Source organism: Neolamprologus multifasciatus, chromosome 23 (genome assembly GCF_963576455.1).
Source record: "Neolamprologus multifasciatus chromosome 23, fNeoMul1.2, whole genome shotgun sequence".
NCBI classification, from domain to species: Eukaryota; Metazoa; Chordata; class Actinopteri; order Cichliformes; family Cichlidae; genus Neolamprologus; species Neolamprologus multifasciatus.
Window position 1 is genome coordinate 26,406,140 of NC_140460.1, and position 25,929 is coordinate 26,432,068.

General features: G+C 41.9%; 2 protein-coding genes across 4 annotated transcripts in view; both read left to right on the plus strand.

Moving 5' to 3' along the window:
- The window catches only part of mbd5 (methyl-CpG binding domain protein 5), a 48,876-nt gene extending 27,065 nt beyond the window's left edge, over nucleotides 1-21,811 (plus strand). For 2 of the 3 annotated variants that reach the window (XM_085151117.1, XM_085151116.1), the window contains exons 6-10: nucleotides 14,005-14,225; nucleotides 14,317-15,441; nucleotides 15,926-15,999; nucleotides 16,934-17,009; nucleotides 17,098-21,811. In XM_085151117.1, coding sequence (XP_085007243.1) covers nucleotides 14,005-14,225; nucleotides 14,317-15,441; nucleotides 15,926-15,999; nucleotides 16,934-17,009; nucleotides 17,098-17,160 — 1,559 coding nt within the window. In that variant the 3' untranslated portion in view covers nucleotides 17,161-21,811. The remainder of the gene's footprint in view (nucleotides 1-14,004; nucleotides 14,226-14,316; nucleotides 15,442-15,925; nucleotides 16,000-16,933; nucleotides 17,010-17,097) is intronic. The other variant, XM_085151118.1, reaches the window with a different exon arrangement.
- Nucleotides 21,812-24,032: 2,221 nt separating this feature from the next.
- LOC146491689 (kinesin heavy chain-like) overlaps nucleotides 24,033-25,929 on the plus strand; it is a 29,953-nt gene continuing 28,056 nt past the window's right edge. Inside the window, exon 1 of the mRNA XM_085152549.1 lies at nucleotides 24,033-24,662. Coding sequence (XP_085008675.1) covers nucleotides 24,537-24,662 — 126 coding nt within the window. The 5' untranslated portion in view covers nucleotides 24,033-24,536. The remainder of the gene's footprint in view (nucleotides 24,663-25,929) is intronic.

The following is a 25,929-nucleotide window of genomic DNA, read 5'->3' on the forward strand; positions in this document are numbered from 1 at the left end:
GAAGTACTAGTGGGGAATGGTCTGACAATGTGATTGGGATTAGGGCTGGTCAATATGAGAAAAATCTAATATGATATTTTATGGCTACATCACAATACACGATATATATCACGATATGTTTAAATAACCTCCAAAAACAAATGTTATTTTAAACCATATAGTGCCTAAAATTGCACTGGTATACTCATTCAAATCAGCCATTCAATGTTTTCTTTTAATTATCCGTTCGCGGCATGTGGGAGGGAGAAAAAACCTCATAGTGAATTACATGCAGACAGCTTAATATTGCCATGGCAATTTATACTCGATGGTTACGATAAAGCCATTTTAACCATCGTGTGTAGAAAAACTTGCGATACATCGAGTATGTTCAATCCCTAATTGGGAGTATCTCAACATTTTTAATTCTATATATCTCTACTTGTGAGGTGAAAAATAAGTCTGTTCTAGTGTAGGAACAGTGTCTACTTGGGTAAAACGTGAAACTCCTTCTTTTAGGAAACTTAGACCTTCAGACATCCACCAGGCCTGCTTCTGTAGCTTAATATTCAAGCATATTCTACTTACCTGTGATAAGGGAGCCCTAGAGGTTGGTTACCAGTCTAATGATTGAGACATCACACAATGAAAATCTTCCCTCATCAGCAACAGGCCTGAGCTATAGCTGATATTCATTTTAAATACATGTTTGACAGAGCCTAGGTCATCCTCACTGGGAGCATATATGTTGACAAGGCATACCTCCCATCCGTCAATTAATCCGTTCAATAAAATGTTATCTTCCCTCAGAGTTTCTGTAAAATTAACTTGTCTGTGGATGAGTATAGCTACACCTATTTTTCTTCCTGATTAATGTTAATGTTAATTAAAGGACTTTTTTTCAGGTGTGTTTCCTGCAGTGGTGCTATAGAGACCCTTAACATTATAACTTAAAACGTTTAATCCATCCATTGTCTATAGATAAAATAATATTTTTATGGAGAAGAGGATTAGGGTAGGAGGGTGAGCCTCGAAAGATGCACTGCTGACTGGGCTGGGAGTTCCATGACTTTCAAAAGTGGAGGTAAGGCTAATTTCAAAGGGAAAGTACATTCTCTGGGAGTTCGGTATGTACCTTTGGGTTGAGTCACGAAGAGAGATTTATAAAAATAATGGAAATTAAAAAAAAGAAAAAAAAGGCAAACGCGGTCTTGTGATTCTAGTGGACCTGCTAGCTTTAGCTGTGTACTTGTATTTTTGCAGTTTTTCTGCTTTCATGTTTAGCGGTTCTTGTTTTTAAGATAAGATAACTCTTTATTGTCATTGCACAGTCATACATAGTACAATAGTACAATGAACTTGGAAAACTGTCCTACGTCGGCACTACATATAACACAACACGACACGATATGACACATCACAACGCAACACAAACAACACAACACAGTATAATAACTTAGTAATAAAAAAAGAAGAATAAGTGTATTTTTATTGCACACTGTTATTATTGCACATTAATTATTATTGCACCTTGTTATAAATATAAATATTATTATTGTTATTGTTGTTTTAAACATTGTTACCTCCCCCCTAAAAAAGTCCAGGGAGGTAGCCAATCAGGTCAGCTATTTGCATTGATCAGGGCTGTTGCCCTGTTGTAAAAGCTGTCCTTGAGTCTATTTGTCCGGGACCTCAGCAGCCTGAACCTCCTGCCGGACGGCAGCAGCTTAAACACCCTGTGTCCTGGGTGTGTACCGTCCCGTAGGATGCTGCGGGCCCTCTTGAGACAGCGAGTGCTGTAGAGGTCCTTCAGGGAGGGAAGAGGATGTCCAATGATTTTTTGGGCCATATTGATGACCCTCTGGAGTGCCTTTCTGTGTGCTGTGGTGCAGCTGGAGAACCACACACCGATGCAATATGTCAGCACACTTTCAATGGAGCAGCGGTAGAAGACGGTCAGCAGCTCCTTCTTCAGGTCCATTTTTCTGAGGATTCTCAGAAAGTGGAGACGCTGTTGGGCCTTCTTTAAGACCGCAGAGGTGTTAGAGCTCCATTGGAGGTCTGTGTCTATGTGCACTCCCAGAAACTTGAAACTGGAGACCCTTTCCACGCACTCCCCGTTGATGCTGACAGGCTGCAGCTCGGACTTCCTCCTTCTGAAGTCACCTACCAGTTCTTTTGTCTTGGTGGTATTAAGGTCCAGGTTGTTATCTACACACCAATCTGACAGCCTCTGAACTTCAGCTCTGTACGCCGTCTCATCTCCCCCTGAGATGAGCCCCACCACGGTGGTATCATCTGCAAACTTGATGACTGTGTTGTCTGGGTGGGAACTAACACAGTCATGTGTGTACAGAGTGTACAGTAGGGGACTCAGTACACAGCCTTGTGGAGAGCCGGTGTTGAGGCTGAGGGCTGAGGAAAGATGAGGCCCCACTCTAACTCTCTGTACACGGTCTGAGAGGAAGTCTCTGATCCAGCGGCAGGTGGTAGAAGGAAGTCCGATTTCCAGCAGTTTAACTATTAGTTTGTCCGGGAGTATCGTGTTGAAAGCAGAGCTAAAGTCAACAAAGAGCAGCCTGGCGTAACGGCCCTGCACTTCCAGGTGAGAGATGGTGGTGTGGAGCGTTGTAGCAATGGCATCTTCAGTTGATCTGTTAGCTCTGTATGCAAACTGGAGCGGGTTGAGTGTGGGTGGCAGCCAGGACATGATGTGACGTCGGACCAGTTTCTCAAAGCACTTCATTATAACAGGTGTTAGAGCAACTGGTCGGTAGTCGTTGAGGCTGCTAATGTTAGTACGCTTTGGCAGTGGGACAATTGTGGCTGACTTTAGGCACGGCGGGATGCAGGACTGGGACAGTGAAGAGTTGAAGATCTTAGTGAAGACCCCAGCCAGCTGGTCTGCACACTCTTTTAGGACCCTTGCAGTTACCCCATCTGGTCCGGCGGCCTTCCTGGGGTTCACTGCCCTCAGTGTGCGCCTCACCTCATATTCCTGCACTATGAGGCTTGGGCTGCTGCTGCTGTCCGATGTTTTAGCTGCTGCTGCCTCTGGTCCCTTCACCTCAAAGCGTGCGAAGAAGTGGTTCAGCTCCTCCGCAAGCTCCGCGTTACCCTCAGTCAACGTGGTATTGCAAGGTTTGTAGTTGGTTAAGTGCTGAACTCCCTGCCATACCTGTCGTGAGTTGTTGGTGCTGAAGTGGTCTTCGATCTTTCTCTTGTACGCTGCCTTGGCCTCTCTGATGCCTCTTTTCAACTCAGATCTGGCTGCACTGTACTGCATACCATCACCGGATCTAAAAGCGGCGTCACGTTGCTTCAGCAGGACCTGGACCTCTTTAGTCATCCAGGGTTTCTGGTTGGAATACACCCGGAGACGTTTGTCCACAGTGACACTGTTGACACAGAAATTAATATATGAGAGCACTGATGTTGTGTGCTCTTCAAGGTCCTGATGTTCGAACACGCTCCAGTCCGTGTTTTCAAAACAGTCCTGCAGCTGATGTGATGCACCTTCTGGCCAGGTTTTCACAGTTTTTGTGACTGGGGGGGCTCTTCTCCTAATGGGAGTGTATGCAGGGATCAGCAGCATGGACATGTGGTCTGACAAACCTAGATGTGGTAGAGGGGTTGCTCTGTAGCCTTTTTGGATGTTGCTGTAGGCTTTATCCAGTGTGTTTTTCCCCCTCGTTGCACATGTAATATGCTGTTCAAATCTGGGGAATACTGACCTTAAATCAGCATGGTTGAAGTCCCCAGCTATAATGTGCACTGCGTTTGGATGGGAGTTCTGCTGGTTGCTTATTGTCTTGTGCAGCTCCTCCATGGCCGAGTTAGCATTAGCATCGGGTGGTACGTACACGGCCGTTACCATGACAACAGTAAACTCGCGAGGTATGTAGACGGGTCTGCACTTCACAGTCAAATATTCCAAATCCGGGGAACAATGGCTGTCTACAGTCTTTGTATTTTTGCACCAGCTGTCATTGGTGTAGATGCATAAACCCCCTCCTTTGATCTTACCGGAGTGGCCGTTCCTGTCGTGACGGTGGACCGTGCGGCCTGCTAGCTCAATAGCCGAGTCCGGAATTGATGGCTGCAGCCAAGTCTCTGTGAGTAATATTATGCTGCTGTCCCGTACACACTTGTTGACTGCAATCTGTAATCTCAGTTCGTCGATTTTGTTGGTTATGGACCTGACGTTGGAGAGGAAAATACTCGGAAGCGGTGGCTTAAAAGGCTGTTTCTTTAGCCGAGCTAGTGGGCCCGCCCTGCAGCCACGCTTTTGCCTCCTTTGTTTACGTTTCCTCTTTGTCTTGCCGCTGGGAAGAACCAACCACGGAGACTCTGGAGCTCTTATTATGTCCTCCGGAATGCCGTGAAAGTGGTGGTAGTCCGATGTAATGCTCCTTGCACAGCGTAATCCCAAACTCAGAAGGTCCTGACGACTGTAAGTGGACTCTACTCGATGTATAATAATAAAAAACACACACATCCACACAGATACACGTAGAAAAAGTAAAAAACAAAACACCGAACGTGAGGAGCAGTGAGCCGCTGCGTCTGTGCGCGCCGCCATCTTGCTTGCATAGATACAATGAGTAACCACCCAGGACTGTCGGTACACGTAAGTAACCACTTATTTAAGTTTTTGTAGATTGTCCAGGGATTTGCAGTTTACGGGTTGTTGTTCTGCTTTTACACAGTTTGGGCATTTCTCGGAGGGAGAAAGGCAGAATCACCATAATTTTTCTGACACTGTGCTTTGTGCCGAGTTGCCATGTGGCTCTGTAAATAGCTTTGCAACCGCATGTATAAAAAAATGAAATAAAATAAGAAAGAGTTTTGTGGAAGCATGATTACTCAAGAAGGGCCTTCTTGAGTAATTGTAAACTTAGAGCTCAGGTGTGTGCTATGAATGTCACAGGAATGTGAGATTACCGGCTGTGTTTTTGGAGAAAAATAACGGTGAAATGCTTAAAATTTTAGATGTATGTTGGTCAAATTGCCAAGATTTGGGAGAACCGTTTTCCAAGCGAGCTATTTAAGGAAAAATGTGCCTAATAGCACAGATCGAAACAGAATAACCTCGGCTTACATCCCTTACTCCCCTCCCTGCGATAATCTCAATTAAGATGTGGTTTCTATGGTTATGAGCGAGCTAAAACCGAGGGATTTAGGTGATAGGCCCTGAGCTTAGACCGTCAGGTTCCTCCAGTATCTCCGAGCTAATGAGCGGGAGCCCCCTCATCCTTTGGAAGGCCGGGCTAATTGTCAGTCAGCCAGTGTTTCCCTTTGTTTTATTTGTATGCTAGCATCAGTCAATGGTGTAAGGAGATGGAAATGGGATCTGCATCACGCTTTAAGGGAAGCAACCCAGATAGGGCGCTCTAAAGAGCTTCTCCCAGCAAGCCGGTCGCTATAGTAACGATAGACCCTGAATGGAGACCAGAGTGAAGCCTTTGATGAGGGTTTAGGCCTGTGTGTGTGTCTGTTGCTGCTTGTGTATTACAGTGTGTGTATGTGCATCTGTTTATTTGTGTGTGTATGAGTGACTGTATGTTTTTGAAACTGCTGAAAGAACCTACATCTTGTTTTTTTTTAATTTATTTTTTATTTCCCCCTCCTCTTTCCTGCCTGCTGAGGGGACTGGACTCCGAATTTATGTATTCATTGTGTGTCCATGTGTCCTCATATGGTTTATAATGGCAATATCACCAAGGGCTGCTGCAGGCCACCTGTTCTTATCACCAGGTGCCCTGTTGGTCTGATTTTTTTTTTCCCTTTCCCAAAGTCAACTCATTGAAATTCAGGTGGTCTTCTGTAGGCCATGAGATAGAGATGGGAGGAGAAGCATATGTTTAAATGAGATTAATTATAGCCTGAGGTTTGGTTTCAAGTCTTCAGAGTCAAAAGTACTGTTTTATTCTTCTTTTAAGTACTTAAAAGAAGAATTTTAAAAAAGAATGACAAGTCATCAAATCTAACCCCCTCAGAATCTGCTGGATTTTTTTGTTCAGTTATTTTTTAGTATATTTAATGTAAATTTTTACTTTCACATTAGGAAAGGATGCGTACTAGGGAGGATACTATACTAGGTTGAAATGTGGCTCATTTTAATTATTCTTTCCTGCATACAGGATATTCACATGGAAACACTGAGGCTTTGTTAAACTACAGCAAAAGTAATTTTCCACTTAGTTCCAGCATGATTATTTCTATATCCTGCCCTGAGAATTAGATTCATACTGGAGGAATCACAGATACAATGAGCCTGATATTTAAATGTAGGGCAAAAAGAAGACCTTTCACATGCTACAACTTGCTTTGACTAGCCAAGTATCCTACATGGGGTGATATGAGCCTTGGAGTTTGGCTAAAATTCACTTTTTTAAGTTTCTCCATTCAATTATCAGGAAACTGATCCTGTATTCAAGGGTATCAACTGCTCGTGTCTGTTTCTTTGCCTTGTAGACATTGAACTGGAACTATTTTGGCTGTTCGAACTATGATATGGGGATATTTTAAGCAAGAGTTCTTCAGATCTTCTATTTATGAGAAGCGGCCAATCAAGACAAAGTTCAGGGCTTTACACACTGGCCACGTGAAATCTGTGCAAATAATTTGTGTCTTGAGAATATATTTTGGAGTTGCCAATTGTTAATAAAGCCCTTCATACGGACCACAGAACGTAATTGCGTCATATAGTTTTTTGGCTCAAGCTTGATTTTTTTTAGATAAATAGATATGGCCATTCAGATCACTGCATTTGCCGACAAAGTGCTCGCAGTTCAAACCCTCACTGGTACTCAATATAAAATAATATGGAAACGGTAGAATAATGCTGTTATAACTTTGAAACACAGCCAGATGCTTCTCTGGGGTTTCGGCTCAATGAAATGGATTTCTCTGCCTCCTCAAATGTTGTCCCAACTCTAACAAGAGCTCAAACGACCCCACTGACATCCTGGAATTTGTACCAATCAGGATCGCCTCATCATCGCTTTATGTTGACTTCATTTTCTTTACAGTGCTTTGTCTTTTGTTGAGGATGGATTTTCCACAAAAACTCTTTTGTTGTGTATATGTGCTACACAACAAAAGAGTTCAGATTTCTTTAAAAAAGGGGGGGGGGGGGGGTAAAAGGGGATTTATTCCTTCCCACTGTTGCCAAATGCTTGCTCATAGGGGGTTGTCTAATTGTTAGGGTTCTCTCCAGTATTGTAGGGTCTGTACCTTACAGTAATAATTGCCATATCACAGCTGTTGTTGTGATATGTTGTGGCTCCATTTTCTTAAGCACTCCATTGAAGCAGTCTTTTAATGCAGACACTAAACACCTTTCTGTTGAAATATTTCAGTTTCACACTACTGAGGAACATTTTAGCTATGTGGATAAACGGAATGACTCCACCAAGGATCAGTGTAACAATAGAGATTATTTTGAGCTGTAACTCATGTAAAGCTACTCTAACAGAGTCCAAAAATAAAAATATGCAGCGAAAAATGAGCGTAAAGGTGATGTTTTGATGAAAAATTGTAGGAAAATCTCCCAGTTCATGCAAGCTTTGCTCCGACTGTCAGAAGATGAAACCAATCCTGCAAGCTGTTTGGAAACAGAGGACTATATTCCACATTATAATTGAACCAGCATGTAGGCAGGTCTGACTCAACACCATATGGAGTCCAATGCTGCAGAAGAGGAGAAGCAGCCTGTTGCCTCCACCTGTTGCTTGTTACGTCTGTTTTCTATTAGTTGAGATTATGTTGCCACGTTTTACTGTTTTTCTACTAATTTCCACTGAATAAGTTCATTTGGTTTCCTGGATGGTGTGCTGTTGTTAACCTGCTCAGGGTGCAGAAGATAGCCTCAAGTGCCCTTTGTACCATCTGCTTTATAATGCCTCACGATGCATCTACAGCTGTGTTTCCCGCACTAGATCAGAACTAAAAATATTCTGTGATGCTTGTGAACCTTTAATCAAAATCTTGGTCATCACATGAGCCCAAAGTTGCCTCAGGTTGCCCCATGTCGCAGAGCGATTGCTTCCAGTTTGCAAGGCCAGTCATTATTGGGCTTTAACACACCAGCCAATCAGGAATTGTAGCTGATCATTTTCTTTTTTGTGTTTGTAAAAAGCACAGGGAGTTTAGCTGGATTTTAGCCAAGTGTATATCAGTACATTTGACAGGGAATTCCTTGTTCTGCTCAGTAGATGCCTGCAGTATAATTACTGTAAGAGAAGTTCAGCATTAATATTTTTAGTGATCGTTAAAGGTTTTCTGAACGCTTCATTTTGTTTTTTAATGTCAGAGAAGAGGGTTAAACAACATGAAAATAAGTGTGGATATTTTCATAGATAGGAAATTAAGCCTTATGCAACTCATATTAGACTATTATAAACATTTTTTGAATGATAGTTGAGCGTACTTACAGTGCTATGAAAATTTCCAAATTTCTTAGTTATTGCATTTTTTTTACACTTAGTCCTTAGCCCTGCAACAGACTGGCGACTTGTCCATGTTGTCCCCTGCCTGTTGCACTGTGGTAGTTAAATATAGGCTCCAGGTTTTCCCTGACCCTGAATTGGATCAGTGAAAGGAGATGATTGTGCCACCACTGTCAGTTGTCTTTGCAGAATTGTTTTAATTTAGCCACTTTGGGTGGTTTTCAAACATGAACACCCTCTTTAAGTCCAGGCTTTGACTAGGCCACCCCACAACAATTTGTGGGTTGTTGTTGTTTTGGTTTTTTTTAGCCATTTAGAGGTGGACTAGCTGGTGTGGTTTGGATCATTGTTCTGCTGCACAGCCCAAGTTCGCTTTAGCTTCAGGACAATAACTGATGGTCAGACATTATTATAGGACTGGGCAATATATCGAGTTTTTAAATATATCGATATATTTTTATATGAGATGTGACAATATCGTTTATCGTTCTACGCAACGTAACTCTGCCTCGCCTCTCCTTCTCTGAACACAACTCCCCTCCCCCATCGCTTCACCTGCAGGCAACAACAAGATGGACACGGCAGCTATCAAAGAGGAGGTGGTCGGTAAAAAGAAAACATTTGGAGATTACTATTTTAGTGCTGGTATCGTTAATCTCGTTAAAATGACGTTAACGCCATAACTGCATTAACACGGCAAATCTCCGTTAACGAGTTACAGCGGATCGCCCCGTGCGTGGGGCTGCACGGCGCCAACGCGTTAACAAGCTAACCGCACTAACGCATTGACGCCATGCAGCCCCACACATGTGGGCTGCACGGCCTAAAATCCTTTCATTTTCTCAAAAATCAACAATGCACCTTATATTTTGAATTCTGGTTGTGCTTACTGACCGCAAACCAATTTTATGTGGTACAGGCACTCAGCATTCTGTCAAAAAATGTTTTAGTACGACTTTGGTAAGCTATCAAGCCGCACCGCTTGATGGATTGTCAGAGCATTACTGTACTGTGTGCGTATAAGGACCACAAATGGCACCTGTTAATAGACACTGTTACAAAGCAGATTTCAAAATCAAGGCTGTCAGTCACAGAGTAGAACTTGGGCACAGAGCAGCTGCGAAATCTGTCTTTGTTACCATGCTCTGCGTCTTTTAGTTTACATTTTGACTGCACAATTGTGAGCTTTTTGTTATGCACAAAAACAACATTGTTTTATTTTATTTATGGAGCATTATTATTTAATAAATGCTGATAATTTATTTCTGAGTAATTTCTTCATGTACATCTATGCCGTATGTTAATAAAGGTGCCTGTGTGAGATCTGTGACACAGCTTTGACTAAGAACTCTCTTTTTGTTCTTACTTTATGGCTTAAAAAAGAAATATATATCGCCATCCAGCTAAAGAATATCGAGATATGAATTTTAGGTCTTATCGACCAGTCCTACATTATTATTTAGGATTTTCTGGTAGAAAGCAGAATTCATGGCTTCATCAATTACAGCAAGTCATCCTGAAGCAGCAAAGCAGCCCCAGACCATCACACCACCACCACCATGTTTGACTGTTGGTGTGATATTCTTTTTATGAAATACTGTGTCAGTTTTATGTCAGATGCAAACCTTCCAAAAATGTCAGCTTTTGTCTTGTCAGTCCACAGAATATTTTCCCCAAAATCTTGTGGATCATCCAGATGTTTTTTGGCAAATGTGAGATGAGCCTTTATGATCTTTTTTTGGTGAACTCTCCCATGGATGCCATTTTTGCCCAGTCTCTTTCTTGTTGACTTGACTCATGAACTCTGACCCTAACTGTGGCAAGTGAGACTTGCAGTTCTTTGGATGTTGTTATGGGTTTTTTGTGACCTCCTTGGCTATGTCCATATGTATATGGGTATTTTTTTATAATAGGGATTTCTCAGAGTGTGTTTTGAAAAATATCTCAAAAGCTGTGAAAAGTGTGCCAGATCATCAGATAGTGATATAACGGTAACCGTGAAGGAATGATGGCTGATTAAAAGCCACAGCGCACAGCCTTTTATCATAAAGGGAGATAAAAACGCACACCTTTGTCCACATGTAAATGCAGAAACATAGTTTTCTGAAATCTTCATCCTGACAGGAGTTTTACAAAAGCTCCATTGTCAGTATGCATGAAACAGACTATGTTTACAAAAAGTACATGTGGCTGTAGCAAAGGAGGTCACAAAAGAACTAAAACGAACATATAAAGAACTGCAGGCCTATGGGCAGAGTTCATGATTCCCCTGGATGAGTCTTCGATGCACTCTTGGAGTACTTTCGGTAGGTTGGCCACTCCTGGGAAGGCTCGCCACTCTTCTCCATTTGTGGGTAACGGCTCTCACCGTAATTCACTTGATGTCAATTACTTTGTTTCTCGGCTACTTCTTTACATTGTGTTGACTAGGAAAACTGAACTTGGAAAAAAAGGAGTTAATAAGGTTAATTCATGATTGAACAAGAGGGTCAATTACCTTTTCCCTTAGGGCCACGTAGGTTTGGGTAGCACCGAGTAGCGTTTCTCCCTTAAATGAAATCATCATTTAAAATTTGCTTTTCTGTATTTTTGTCTAATACTAAAAATAGTTTGATGATCTTAAATTTGCACAGTAAGAAATGAATAAGAATTGGGGCATTTTTACAGCACTGTAGATGAAGTTATGTTTTGACCACATGCCGAACAAATACACTTTTAGCTTTCAGCTAAAGTCTCATTTATGTATTTTGGCCTTAGAGTTCTCCTGTTGGCAGTGTTACCATTTGGACATGTAGGGGAAATATTCAGTAAATGTTGGTGGGTGGGAGCAGGTTAAATAGTGTTTTCGTCACTGAATGGTGGATGTTACTGTCTGAAGAGCCCTGAAACGCTTTGAAAGTGGCCTAGTCATTGGCGTCTTAGCTTTAGCCTCTGACCATCTGTTTCTATACAGCGCGCAAGCTTTGAACCCCCCCCCCCCCCCCCCCCCCTTCTCCTGCCATCAACAAATACTCCAAAGTTCATTGTAAACCCCTCCTGGTCCCCCCCCCCCTTCAACCCAGCTGACCACCGCCCCCATCCCCCAGCAGGCTAAAATCACACCACCCGACCCTCGTAACCCACCCCCCCATCCACCACAACTCCCCCACCACCAGCACCACCTCCAAACAAGCTTCCTGGCAGCGGACAGCACCACCAATCATCACTCGGTTGCCAAGGCAACCCCCCCCAGCAACAGCCGTCACTATATCATAGCAGTAGCGGAGAGGACGTGGGGAGGAAGAGGGGGGATGGCCGAGTCGTGGCTCTCAGCATTAAAGAGAGAGTGAGAGAGAGGGGAAGAAAGAAAAGAGGAGGAAAAAAATGGAGAACACACAGCTGCCCTTCAGCTCACACCAGCTGCTCCAGTCGCTGCTCTCTCTCTCTCTCTCTCTCTCTCACTCTCACTCACTCACACACACACACACACACACACACACACACACGTACGTCAGGCTGCTGAGATCCTGTATGCGCTCCGGCTTTGTCTGCATAACATTGCTGCTGGGCTTTCTCTTCATTCATTGATACATCTGTGGCCTCCGTGTATTTTCTTCATGTTCTGTCCTTGGATGCTTCGCTAACAAGTCTGGCTGTACCGTGCATCTGGCAGCGGGTCCATCTGTTAGCTTTGGGAGCAACAGATTGCTAATGTGGAACTTTTTTTTCTTTGATTGTAGAAGCCACGGTCGGGGGACACTTTCTAAACAACTCGTTTTCTAGGTTTAAAATCCACCGAACTGAGAGGTTTATTACACAGATGAACACAAGGGCACAAGAAATTTAAAAAAAAAACATGCTACAGCTGCTGAGATTTTTAATTATATTTATGATTTTTATTTATACGGCACTGTTGTTAACAGAGTTACAGAGTGCGTCACTGAATGAAGTTAAAAAAAAAGTATTATGGTGATGTTCCAGAAATACAACTGAAGACAAGGCAGAATAACAAAATATTAGACAGGATTTAAAACACACTACTTTAAGCCTTTTGATAAAATAACATAATATGATGACATTTAAATGAGAAGTTTGTATTCTGGTTTGATTGGGCAGACTGGTCCACTAATTGGGAGCACTAATGGCAAATTATCTTTGTTTGCTAGCTGAGTTGCTTTCACTAATTTTAGCCCTAGATATACCTTTTATTTTGAAGGTGTATATTCTCTGTTTCCTGTTTGTGATCTCACCACTCAGTGAGTAGTTGGCGAGTGTTTGCAGTTGGGGTCTTACCTGAAAACTAGGATTAGCAGGTGAACCTAAATTGCCCAAGGGTGTGAATGTTTGTTCCCTGTGTTGGCCAGGATAGTTTCCAGCTCCCTGCTGTATAAAAGCTGTATAAGCGTTTAAGAAAATGGATGGATGGGTTCTAAAGTAGGAATGTACTCATCTAGTCCAATCCCGACTCAGAGCTGGATTCAGTATAAGGTGGTTTGGCTTCCTAGAGTGCTCAGGTGTAGCAGAGGGTCCGCTTTTCTGTGTGGTCAGGTGAGACGGTATTGCTGAAAAGCTCTGACAGCTGCGATGTTGTCACTTGTCCGGTGCTCATTGGAAAAGCTTTTGTTGCAATATTACGGTAACGAAATGTGTTGACACTGACGTCAGTAGGATTTCACTTATCAGCTCCCCTCTGCAAGTGAGTTTGTGTGCATGTGTGAGGAGGGGGGCACACAGTGAGAGCAAATAAAGGTGAGAGCAGCATGCAGTCACCTGATGATTTTCAAGCAGCATGTTGTGCTTTCTGCAAATTAGAGACAGTCAACACTGCACTACAGTGCACCTTAGCACGTGCTCTTTTATTTGAGTTTAAAGAATTATAAGAGGAATGAGTCCCCGTCTGCGGCTGTCTGCTTATTAAATTCAGGTTTTAGATCAGCACTTACAAAAAAGGTATCTGGTATAAGAAATGAAAAGTTCTTGCAGATTTTGAATGCAAAATTATTATTAATTTATTAATAATTTTTTATTGATTATTGCACTGTAGAGGCTGGTGAGGAACAACATTTCGTTTCAGCTGTGGATTTCTGTAAATACCATGTGAAATGACAATAAATCCTACAAACTTATATTAAGTTAACTTAACTAAAAAATGAGAAAAAAATAGGAAAGCAATCTTCTTATGTCCACAAGAAATAGATGGCCATTTGACGATGGTGTTATCTTATTGGTTAAAACAGGTACTGATTTGCAGTTACAGAAAAATGTTAAAAATTTGGTGATTCCCACCTCTACGAAATACAGTGAAGGCTCCAAACACTGGACCCTTTGGTAGTCGGGCTGGGGGCCACAGGTCCTTTGTTTGACATCCTTGATGTAAGCCATCCATTCTTGTTGATGAATGCAGTGAATATTGTGGATTATTTTAAAAAATGTTACTAGAATTACACTTCAGCGTGCTTTATCATATTATGTTTTACCAAAAATATAAAATATTGCTTAGTTCCTTAGTTGTGAAGTATCAGTGCTGTCTCTATTAAAATACACACCACGTCTGATGGTTCGAGCTCACCGGCCTCTCCCTGTTGTTTTGCAGGAAACCCCTCGTCACTTGGATGTGGAATGGGCGCTCTACAGCCACATGTCAACGCCGGTGGAGGTCAGATGTACCCGCAGCAGGTCCTTCAGGGCATGCAGCAAGCAGTGGTATCTCATCCTGCCTACCAGGGGCAACAGCACTTCTCCGACAACCCGCCCTACGCTGACAGCAACAACGCCAACTCCGGCTCCATGGCGTGCCTCTACCAGAACTACCAGGTGGAGCAATAAGTCATGTTTTGATCTGTGTAGTATTTCAGATGTTTTAGATGACATTTCTAATCACAATGGCCCCTCTCTGTATCCACAGCAGGGGATGCTGCCACACCCACAATTTGGGGAGGAGCAGCAGCCCCAAGGTGAGGGACTTCCAGCGGGTACGCCTAGCTCTGACAGAGCCCCCGGCGGAGGGCCAGAATCGGTGGACGCCATCTACAGAGCTGTTGTGGACGCAGCCAGCAAAGGCGTGCATGTAACCATCACCACGACAGTGAGCGGGACAACGCAGGCGAGTCCGGTGCCCGCCCTCAGTGCCATGAGTGCCTTCACTGCCTCCATAAGGGAACCTGTCAACCTCCCCCAGGCAGTCAGCGCAGTCCTGCATGGGCACCAGGAAGGGGAGACCATACCCCAGCAAGCCAGAGTGCGGCAGGTGAGGCCTGGGCGGGGTCAGAAGAACATGGATCCAGGGAAGAGCACTCCAGATGGCCCTGAAGCCAATGATTACTTCCGTTCTCCTGGACGCGGGACTCCCAGGGGGCAGTGGGACGGGGAGACTCATCATGGGGGAGGCTTCGACAGTCAGAACAACAACAACGCCTGGGGTGGTGAGGAGTTCCTGGAGTGCTCGACCCAAGTAAGGAGTAGTCCCTGCATGGAGAGACCTGCCAGTCTGGCCCCTGCGCCACCCTGCCCCACCGATGGGTCCAACGACCACGGCCTGGTGATGGCCCATGATAAGGCCTACCTCGATGATGGCTTCCGGTTCAACAACTGCGGTCGGGCGCCAGCTAACTACAAGGAACGTCTGGAGCAGACGGTGGAACGTTGTGCCCATCTCAACGGCGCCACGCCCCACTTCAACACCCGGGGCTACGGAGAAGTCCTGGGCCCTCCGCGGCAGGATGACGACCAGTCACCCAGCTCCTCCACGAGCCTGGAGGGCCCTCTGGCTACAGCCAAAGACTACAGCCACTACAACGGCCACTTCAATGGAATGGCACCCAGCCCTTCGGACACGAAGAGCCTGAGCAGTGAGGAGGACCTCCGGCAGCCAGACTCGCCCTCGTCGGAGCTGCTCCACTACAGGTCCAGGACCTTCAACATGGGAGAGCTGGTCTGGGGCCAGCTGAAGGGCTTCCCGCCGTGGCCTGCAAAGCTGGCCGGGGATGAGCAAGTGCACAGCGCTGCCATGCAGCTGCGGGAGCAGGCCAAGGTGAGGGGCCGGGGTAGTCTGTCACCACCTGTCACCATTTTGCTGGCCAGCGCCTCAGCCTGAGGAGGCTATGAGCAGCAATCCCAGTATTAAAAGTTTCAGCGAGTCTTGGATTACAATGAATTATCTTTCAGTTAAAAGGAGTTGCTTGCCAATAAGTCGAGAATAACTCGTATTTGACTGTAACTTTCAAATATTGCAGCTTTGAAAAGTCAGAAGGAAATAGAGCTTTTTAAATTTCTGTCCAGCGGCCATCGAGGCAGATGGACTCCAAATTACTCCAAAAACACATCCACAGCTTTACCTGCCAAATCAGAAGTGCAGAACAGAGCATGTCCGACAAACGGTGACTGCCAAATTATCCGCTAGACGCACCGAAGTGATAAACCAGAGTTCAAATTGAGCATCAGTTCCTGGTGCTTGGTGGGAAATTTTCAGTCTGGTGCTGAATGTGCTCAAATTGATTCCACTTTTCTTTGTGCAGGTAGAGCCAGAGAAGCTGAAAACACTAACTCATGACTTGGAGGCATTCGACCGCGCCGCCAAAAGAGGCCTGAAGTAAGTAACCTCACCCAGCACACTGGTGCTTTATTAATAATATAAACCCACCTTTGCTGTAGTTTGAGCTGAGCGAGGCCTTTTCGTGCTTCCTCTGATGATCTTTATCCAAAGTGGCATTGACACCTAGTGGTTAAAGATGGTGTTCTGCAGCAAAGGAGAGGCAAACATTTGTTTAAGTGAAACAATAAAACTTTAAACGCTAATACTTTATTCAGTGGCTCTGTTTCCACAAATGACACATATACAGCTTCTTTTTTTCTGGGTAGATATTAAAAACTGTTCTAGTCTTTTATTTCAATAATCCAAAATTAAAGCTTTAAAGGTATGTTTAAGTGACCTATGTGTTACAGCACACTCGTATCATTTTGACACATTGGAGGTTCTGTAATCCTCTGAACAACAAATAATGATGGAAGTCATCACAGTGTATACTATAAACTTGTGTCAAAATATTAGAAGAGTGTAAAGTTACAAAAAGATCAAATAGTATATAAAATCATATACTTCCCTGTAACTTCTAAATTATCTTTCCTGCACTGCTTATTCTTTTGGCTGCTCCCGTCAGGGAATCATCTGCCTCTATCTCACCCTAACGCTAGCTTCCTCCTCTGATGCCACCCCTCTGAATGTCCTCCTTCACTACATCCATGAACCGCTTGGCACCATCTCCAAACCATATATCATAGCAGGTGTCACTCCTGTATTATAACAGTGGGACGTTTTCAGTTAAAGAGCTATGAGAAGTTCATTAGAAGCATAAATAAACACGTTGGTCACATGCAGTTGAACCAGCTGCTTCTCCGGTCAGTTTCCTCATCCTGTAGATGGATTCAAGTGTAATAATTATTTTTTAAGCTTCCTTTTTGTTGTAGTTTCTAATTTTAAAGTTTTCTTCTGCCTAAAAGTAAATAATATAAATATTGTCTGACAGACCGGGGAAACTGAATAATCACTTGGAAGCTGCTATCCACGAGGCCATGAGCGAGCTAGACAAGATGTCGGGCACAGTGAGTATTTGTGCTTTTCCTCTCTTCTCATGCACTGCTGTTTCCCCCGCATTCACCACCACATCGTTTCCTGTGTGTGTGCCATCAGATCCCGTCGAGGGATCGTCAGGTGAAGCTCCCCAAGCCGAAGAGGAGGAAGATATCCAGATAACATTGAATGTGTTGGCCCAAGAACGTCCTCAGAGCCTTTCGGAGACTTTGTCCGTTCAGCCTTGATGCGATCTGAGCTCTCTAACAGGTGCTACACGTGGACTTTCAGTGGTACATCGTTGTTCCATGATATCAACTTGACTTAATGACTGACCACAGAAGGTGCTGGAAATTCCAATCACCACTACAGTTTATAGACTGTAGGAAAAAACATGAATACAGAAAAACATTAAAAACGGTTGCAATTTGTCTACAGCTCACTGAATTAACTATTTTTTTCTAGTATAAGATAGTAAAATAAACAAAAAAAGCTACAAGCATTACCTTACATATTTAAGAAAAATAGACAGTCCAAATATTTCTGATACATTTTCAATATGTATATAGATAATCCTGAAATTTCATGCTATTAAGAATTGTATGTAAATATTGTACAATGTCATGTACAACCGTACCTAATGCACATTTTATCTTTTATTGTACAAAACAAAGCAGAAGTGTACCAATGTCTTGGTTTCTATTCAGAAATGCGGTCGCATATGGCCGCATGCATAGGATAAATAAGAATACAGCCTAAAGCTTTTATATGATGAACTGTAAGATGTGCTGTTTTCTTTTTTCTTTCTTTTTCTTTTCTTTGTTGTTTTATTTTTTTGTAAGGGAACAGCAATGAAACTGAGCTCACCATAACAGTAGTCACTCCAGCTAAGTGTTCATTTGTAATGGGGAGAAAAAACAGTTCAAAAAACACAGAATGAACTTTACCAGCAGAAAGTGTTCAGTGTCCCACCCCACCCACACCCTGTATCCCTACCTTCCCACACACCCACACCCTGTATCCCTGTCCACCCACAGCCTGTATCCCTCCCACCGAGACCCCAGCCAGCTCCACCAGTCACCACGTTGACAGGAAAGTCGTGTTACTTGGTCTGGTTCTGGGTTTTTCAGGTGTTGTAACTTATGAACAAAAACTTTTTTTGAGTGTTTTCAGAAGGAAAAATCCACTCACAGACACTTGATTTTCCAAAACCTCCACAATGATTGTTTTTAGAAGAGGTTCATTCATTTGAAGTAAAAATGATGGGGAAAAAAGTCCTAAACATGTGTTGTCCATCTTCTGAAACACCAAGACTTTTTTTTAATGTTGTTGTAAATTAAATGCTATTAATTAATGTTGGACTTCAGAAGTGAGCTCTTTCTGCCAACGTGCTTACATACACTGTAGTTAACTCTGCTGACTTTACATCTGCTGGCTGTGCAGAGTTTTTAACTGGAACAAGTGTACATTGCAAAACATTTTTGAGCCCATTTTAGGCTACAGAAATTGGTGGTCTTGGTGCATCTCTGAAAAACATCCCCGATTTAATGATTTCAGTGGTTTGGGGCTGAGGTTTTTGTGGTTTCTGAGCTGCGGCACAGAATAACGGAATGAAGAACCAGTTTTGAGGCTGCGTAGCGTCAGGTAGCAAGTGAGTTGGGGATATTTTAGTGGCAGGAGATTAATTTTGAACAGAATTTCAAGGCTGAAATGTCTGAATTTCTTAGGTAGCCCATCCCAAATTTAATAGCATGAGCAGTTCCAACATTGGGGTTGGGCATTTTTGGTTGCCTTTGGACCGTTGGTCTTTGGTTAGCATTTATAGATTTGGCACCAGATAATATGACCCTGAGCTATCTTGTCCTGTCTTAAATGCCTTTAGCTTACCTTTAAACAGCTTTGAGAAGCCCACATAGGGTTGCATTACACAGTGACACAGTAGCTTGGGGTAATATCAGTGAACACAATTTCCAATAGTAGCCCAGCCCATAATCTCTGATGTCAGTGATTCCAGCTTTGTGACTGGCAATTTTGCAGTGCTGTTGGAAGTGGCAGTCTTTATTTTGTAAAAATTTATGGAATAGGTGTCAGATTTGGCGGCAGCTTGATGGATGTAGCGCAGCCAGTTCTGCCTTGTTGTGTCTTGAGGACCAGCCCACATTTTGACAAGTTTTAAAACAAATGTAATACAGTATTAGGTTGCAGAAGTTTAAGCAACTTCTTACAGTAGCTTCTCCCAACTTTGAGACTGGCATTTTGTTTTAGTGTTTGTTTTCTGTTGGGGGGCGCGCATGCTAATGCCTTGCTAATGCCTTGCTAATGCCAATGTTTTTGGGATATATACAAGTTGTTTTTTGAGGGGCATGCATCTGTAATACACTGTAAAACAAGAGGTAGTAGATACTGGGGGTTGTACTTAGGGTTGGGGAAAGTTCTCTGGAACTACAATCATAATGGAAAGAATCTGTGTGCTGTCTGTTTGAAATCACTGTGCATTTCATGTAGTCCCAGACATCTGCCGCTCCAGGTTTGGGACCAGTATTTTGTGTTGGAAATGCATAGAGCTGGTTCTAGATTGGGCACTAGCACCTACTAATTGGGAAATATGTATCAGTGGTCTAATTAAGACTTTTTCTTCTATGTCCTCTTTTATGGTCAACCCTTTTTGGTTGACATTATTTTAAATCTGCAGATGGCATAGCTGGATGCTCTGTTGGCTAGGGTTAACTTCATGTCATTCGAGTGCTTACATGTAAAATGGCTTTTTTCAGGAGAAATATTTTGCTCCCTGATTACTGAAACCATAAAACGCCATCGCTACATGCATATAAACACACTGTGAGATGTTTAGAGACTCATCCTGGTCCATTTTCAGTATGATGAGTAAAATAAGCCCTGCTCTTAGATTTGAAAGCTTTAACTCTCATTGTTGGAGGTCAAAAAACAGAAACCACTACATCTGAAAATGCAGACAATTTCAGTTTGCTTTGTGTTGTAATCACAAACTCTGGCCAGTTACTAACATGGGTGGATTTTTCCTTCAGCAACAAGAATCACAGGCTTCATCAAACGATCATGTCATTGATTGTCGCGATCATATTCTCGTGCTTGTTTGTACAGTGACTGTTTTTATTTTTGTTCTCCATGTGCTTTTTCCCACAGCTTTCAGTAGAGTAACTGACCTCCGAGGCATCTGAAGCAACACTAACTGGGCTTTCCAGAGCAGTGAAAGCGCTTTTATTTTATTTTGGTTTTCCATTTTAGGGGCCTTGTTGTTTGTTTTTCATATTGATGTAAATTATTTATGTACAGTACTCCATATTTATTTTAAGCTTTACAAATATGCTAGATGGCAATAATACTACCAAGAGTTGAGAACTCAAGCCTTATATGTGTATATGTATGTTTTCTTTCCTTTTTTTAACAAGTGAATTGATCATGTATTCAGAGTCCATTACAAACAAAAAGGTCATATTCTGTCTTATTTAAGAAGTGAACATTACAGATAACAGTCTTTTTAATTACAGTGAGGTTTTCTGGTCTTCATGTTTTTACTTGTTACAGATTGTGTCATGGTAGAGAAAAAGAGCATCTTATTTATGAATATGCACATCTGATGTTGGTAATAAATGCAGTTTGAACACTACAAGTTATCAGCGTTTGAAGCTGAGAAGAAGAATCATCACTCGATCGGTCTGACAGTATTGGAAACGGATCAAAACCACCGGGAATCTCTACGGAATAACCAAGTGCAATATTACCAATCGATGGCAAAGATCAACACTGCGAAACACTGCATCTCTCATTGTTAGGACTCTTCTGTGTTGCCTGTTTTGCTTTTTTTTCTTTCTTTTTTTCTTAATAGTCATCTTTTCTGATGCTCTAACCTGAGAGCAATGAAGTAGAAATTGATGTGTAGCTTTATTTTTACACACCAGCCACAACCGTTAACCCAATTAGCCTCAAAGTTTGAACTAAAATACTGTTACTTGAACTTTATACGCAAGAACTCTAACAAATAAAAAGTTAAAACCAAATAATACACTACTGAAAGAACAGATTCCCCTTTGTCAGCCTCTAAAACGAGGGGTGCACCATTATTGGCCAAATATCCATACTGACACTGGTATCGGCCAAATATCTGCATCTTTGGTAGATTTACAGATATTAGAGGCCAATATTTTGCAGCAAAGCACTAAAAAGACCTTTTAAACAAATTAATTATTTTACCTGACATCAAGGGTGTAATTTTTGTGCAACAAAAGCTGAAAAAAAAATATATAATTGCCCTTTGAAACATCCATTTCTGTGCTTTCCAAATGAAAACACTACTATGACTACATATCCATAACAAATGGAGCCTTTAAGTCAAATCTAATTCCTGCATTTTTAAGTCAAGTTGTACTGTATTTTCCAATGTGATGTCTCTCTACCTTATGGTGTTTTTGTGCACACTGAAAAAAACAGGATGTTTTTTGTTTTTTTTTGTTTTTTAAAAAGGAAATTTCTTTTCTTTGTTTTTCTCTTTTGTTTACTGTTAAAAATATCAGTATCAAACACGAACACAAGGCATTGTTGTTACCTTCACGGCGGCAACAACATAAGCAATACCTGTGAAGAATGTGTTTAAAAACACATCCCCGTTATTTTCAGCATGCACCCTTTTGAGAGTCGAGGTTTTGTTTTTTTGTCTTACTGTAAACCTTCGGAGGAGGTGTCCTCCGGCTGTTTTCCAAAATGTGACGTTCGCTGTGGAGAACATGTGAGCTGTTTCGGTAAAGTTCATTCTGCCTCGTCTCCCCCTTCTCTCCACCTCTTTTTAAAAAAAACAAAACAAATTATGTTTTCTTTTTTGGTTTTTGTGCAATGACATGCAGGTTCCTGCACTTGTGACCGGAACCCCATGTGTTACGGATCTGTTATCGGTTTCTTGTAATTCGTGGTCAAGAGTTCAAAGCATTTTTTGTGTTTGAGGTGGTCCGTGCGGTCTATTTTACCCTCCCGTCTCCTTCCACCTGTGATTGTGTGAGGTGTGAGTGTGAGTTTTATTTTTTTCAGTGTTTGTTTCTGCTCTTTAAATCTCCCATCCTTTCGTTGTCAGTATTTTGTTTCTTCAACTTGTAATTAAGTATATATTTTCTCACTAATATATACTTTACAAAAAATAGACCTGCGTGAAGTATGATGTGCACTTGATTGCTCTTGTTTATTTTTCTTTATTTGCATTAATGTGGGCTAGGGATAGTTTGTCAGAGTCCATTATTTTGAGATTGTTTGGACTTTTTTTAATGGTTTGATGTACGCAGCATTTTTTTGTAAATATTGTGAAACATTACAGGTCATGCAGTGATGTAACATTTTGAAAAATGTTGCACAGATGTTTAAGATATTAAAAACATGGTCACTCTTACTTGAATTATCTGATTTGTTGTGCATTTTTATGCCTTTTTGTGGAGGCCGGGTGCTTTTCCCCCCCAGGTTTGTTATTAAATATTTGCAAGAGGAAATTATTGAGAAAGTTTGGAGTAAAACCACGAGTCTAGTTTAAAGCTTGTTGTACACTGGCCTCTAGTGGAAAAGCAGGAAAGCACACTTATATGCAGGGTTTTTAACATTAATATTAAATATTACTCTTTAAATAGCTGCTGTTTGTTACTCTTCAAATTGCCCCCAAACTTACCTGAATCCACACACACAAAAAGCCCCTTTGCTTGAAAAACATCCAGCTATTAGACCTACTCAGCAGCCCTAGACCTCCTTTTTTATTAAATGTGGATTAAATACTTATGTTTTTCAAAGTAGTCACAGAACATTTAGTCACATTTTTCACGTGGGGGAATACTACATAAAGTTTAAATATAAAAGCTTCAGAGCAGTTCTTAAGAAGGAAGTAAATATTAGCTTTTACTAACTTGGACACTGTTCAAATTTTGTTATTTCACAACAAAACAGGGACTTTAATGTAATTTAATTGTGTTTCTATTACTTAATTATTTTGGTGCAGCGTGAATGGAGCAAAAGCTCTTAAACTTGAGAAAATACTGTTAAAAGTAAAAAGAAAATCTATCCCAAAGCCATGTTTGGGGTCTGCCAGGCTGATTCAGACTCCCGGACCTTATGTTTGATTCCCCTACTTTATTCTATAGCTATATTAACATAGAAAGGATTAAAGTGTTTATTTTAAGATAGACAATTATTATTTCAGTAATGATTAGCAATAGCTATTTAGTCAGATATGGTTGCTTGCTTAAATTTGAACCTGTGTGAAGCCTATTTAAAGCTACTGTGAAGCTTTACCTATGACTAGCTTGTACATTTGTCAAATTATTTCTAGTTAATTGGAAAAAATCTTTAATACACACACACACACACACACATATATATATATATAAAACAAATTTTTAGTTCAAGAAAAAAAAGTTGATTACCTTTTATTCTATATTCATATTAGCTTATAAAGTATCAACATATATTTATTAAAAATGTAAAGTTGAGGTAATGATTATCTAGCTAGGTAGGAAAGGTTGCTTTCTCAAGTCTGATTTTTATCATCTGTGTAAGGCTAATGTTAGCTAAACTGGGATTACTATGCTTGTTGAACCGACACCGGCCGGTTGGGAAGGAAATTACTATTTTTTAAAATAAGTTCTTTTTAGAGGACCAAATTGTTGGTTTACCTTTATTCTACATCTATATTAGCTTATAAAGGATTAATATGTATAGAGTTAGCGTAAGGCCCTCCTTTCTATATCTAAACAGTAACTTAAGCTAATGATTAGCCAGTGTTATTTGCAGCTAAAATGTTTACATTTTCAAAGATGCAGATAGATAACAAAAATAAAAGTTATTAAATATTCTAATTTGCCTAAAATATAAGATTTAACACTTATTTGTATTGTATATTTTAAAAACTCAAGTGAAATACAATAAACTGTTGATTTAAATATGAAGAAATATGAAGATTCATAGAAAATTAGAGCAGGTTGAGTGCTCGTGCATGTGACTAACTCAGTGATGGTGGTGCTGATGTGAGGTGAAGGCACGCGCCGCGGAATCGTGCGAGCGCGCGCCCCGATCACCGGTAAAGGACGATGCGGCTGTGTGCGCGCACACCCTCCCCGGACTCGGTGTCTCTGCAGAGCGGACAGCTCCCCGCTCAGTCCTCCTCCGCCGCTGACAACCTAGTAAAAACGCCACGTATCCGCGCGGCTGTCGATGCCACAGCCGAGGGGCAAGGAGGCCTGTAAGCTCCACCGCAGTCCGAACTCCAATCTGAGACGCAGCGCTGCGGTTTGTCCGCTTTGGCCATGGCGCAGCGGAGGAGGCTCAGATGAAGGACGCCCTGCGCATCGGCAAAAAAGCTGGAGGAACTTTCCTACTGCTGAATTCCTCTGAACACAGATGTGACACTCCTTCTTTAGAACAGGAAAATCCTCGACTAGCTACAGAGGGAAGCAGACTAAACCGACCAGGCCCCACTGGAGGTCCCTAAACCTCCCTTTGGGCACCACCGGACAGAGGGGGCGGTGTAAACATTGGCAGGAGGAGCAGCAGAAGCCATGGCAGACGCGGCGGAGTGCGGGGTGAGAGTGATGTGCCGCTTCAGGCCCCTGAACGAGGCCGAAATTACCCGAGGAGACAAATACATCCCCAAGTTCAAAGAGGACGACACCGTGGTCATAACGGCAAGTCTGCACACTCACTGCTGTCACCTCAATGCTGTTTACCTGTGTATGTGTGCGCGCGTATGTGTGCGCGCCCAGTGATTTAAAGGAAAAGACACCTGCAGACCAGACACGAGTGCTGAGCCATACTGCAAATTTCGTTGTGATCGATACCAAATCAATACAGGGCCAGTATTACCGATACTAATACCGATACTGTTTTAACTTAAACATTTTGTACTATATGTACTATGGGCTATAGATAAAATAGAAATAAAAAAGGTTAAGACATTTTTCATAGCGCATATTTGAGGTTTTTTGTTTTGTTTTGTTTTTACAAAAAATATGTATAAATAATTTAATATGACTCAGTGGGCTTCATACTGAACTTAGAGGATAAAAGCAACAGAGGAGCATCCTATTGCGCTAGTATCGATCTGGCACCAATACTAGCGTTGGTATCAATACTGTCAATATATGGATCGATCCATCCACCTCTACCTAATGCCAAATACGCAGTAAGTCTTTGGTGGTACAGAGGAGCATTACAGCAGCGTGGAAATATTTACTTACTATAAAGACTGCCTCTTTACACCTGTATGATGTTACTTATGTTATTATAACTGATCAAAACTGTCTGATGCACTCATATGTAACATCTCAGTGGTTCTCAGTTGGATTCAGCTCTGTGGGAACTGCCTCCACCCATCAGTAGGAATCCTAGGCCTACTGCACCAGTATTAGGCCTGATAGTGGGTGCATGTGGGGGACTTTATGGCCCTCCTCTGCAGACAATCAAGGATATTTTTATTTGTTATACAGTCAGCAGAAATCACACAAAAGTAAATACATAGTGAGGTATTTAAATGACCAGTGACAGCTGGGAGTCTACTGGTCCCACGTGTTGATAGGCCTATACTGTATATATAGCCAGACGTAAGCCAGCATAGACACTGCCTCCTTCAAAAGCCACTTTATAATACAGCCTGCTGCTAAGTGGGTGATTCAGTATGTTATTAGAAATTATAATATAATTATATTTACACACAAATATTTAAAGGTAGGCACATTAGAATACATGTGTATCAAATCAGGTTTTTACAGGAAAAACTAAGTAAATTTAGTACTATGTGAGTAATGTTAAGTTCTTTTAAATGCTGCGTAAGTAATTTTTGGTACTTTTAAGTAAATGTAATTATCGCATCAGTCATTTTTAAGTGCTTTTGAGTCTGTTTAAGTATTGCATGAGTAATTTGTAAATGTAAGTACTTTTAAGTGAATGTAAGTA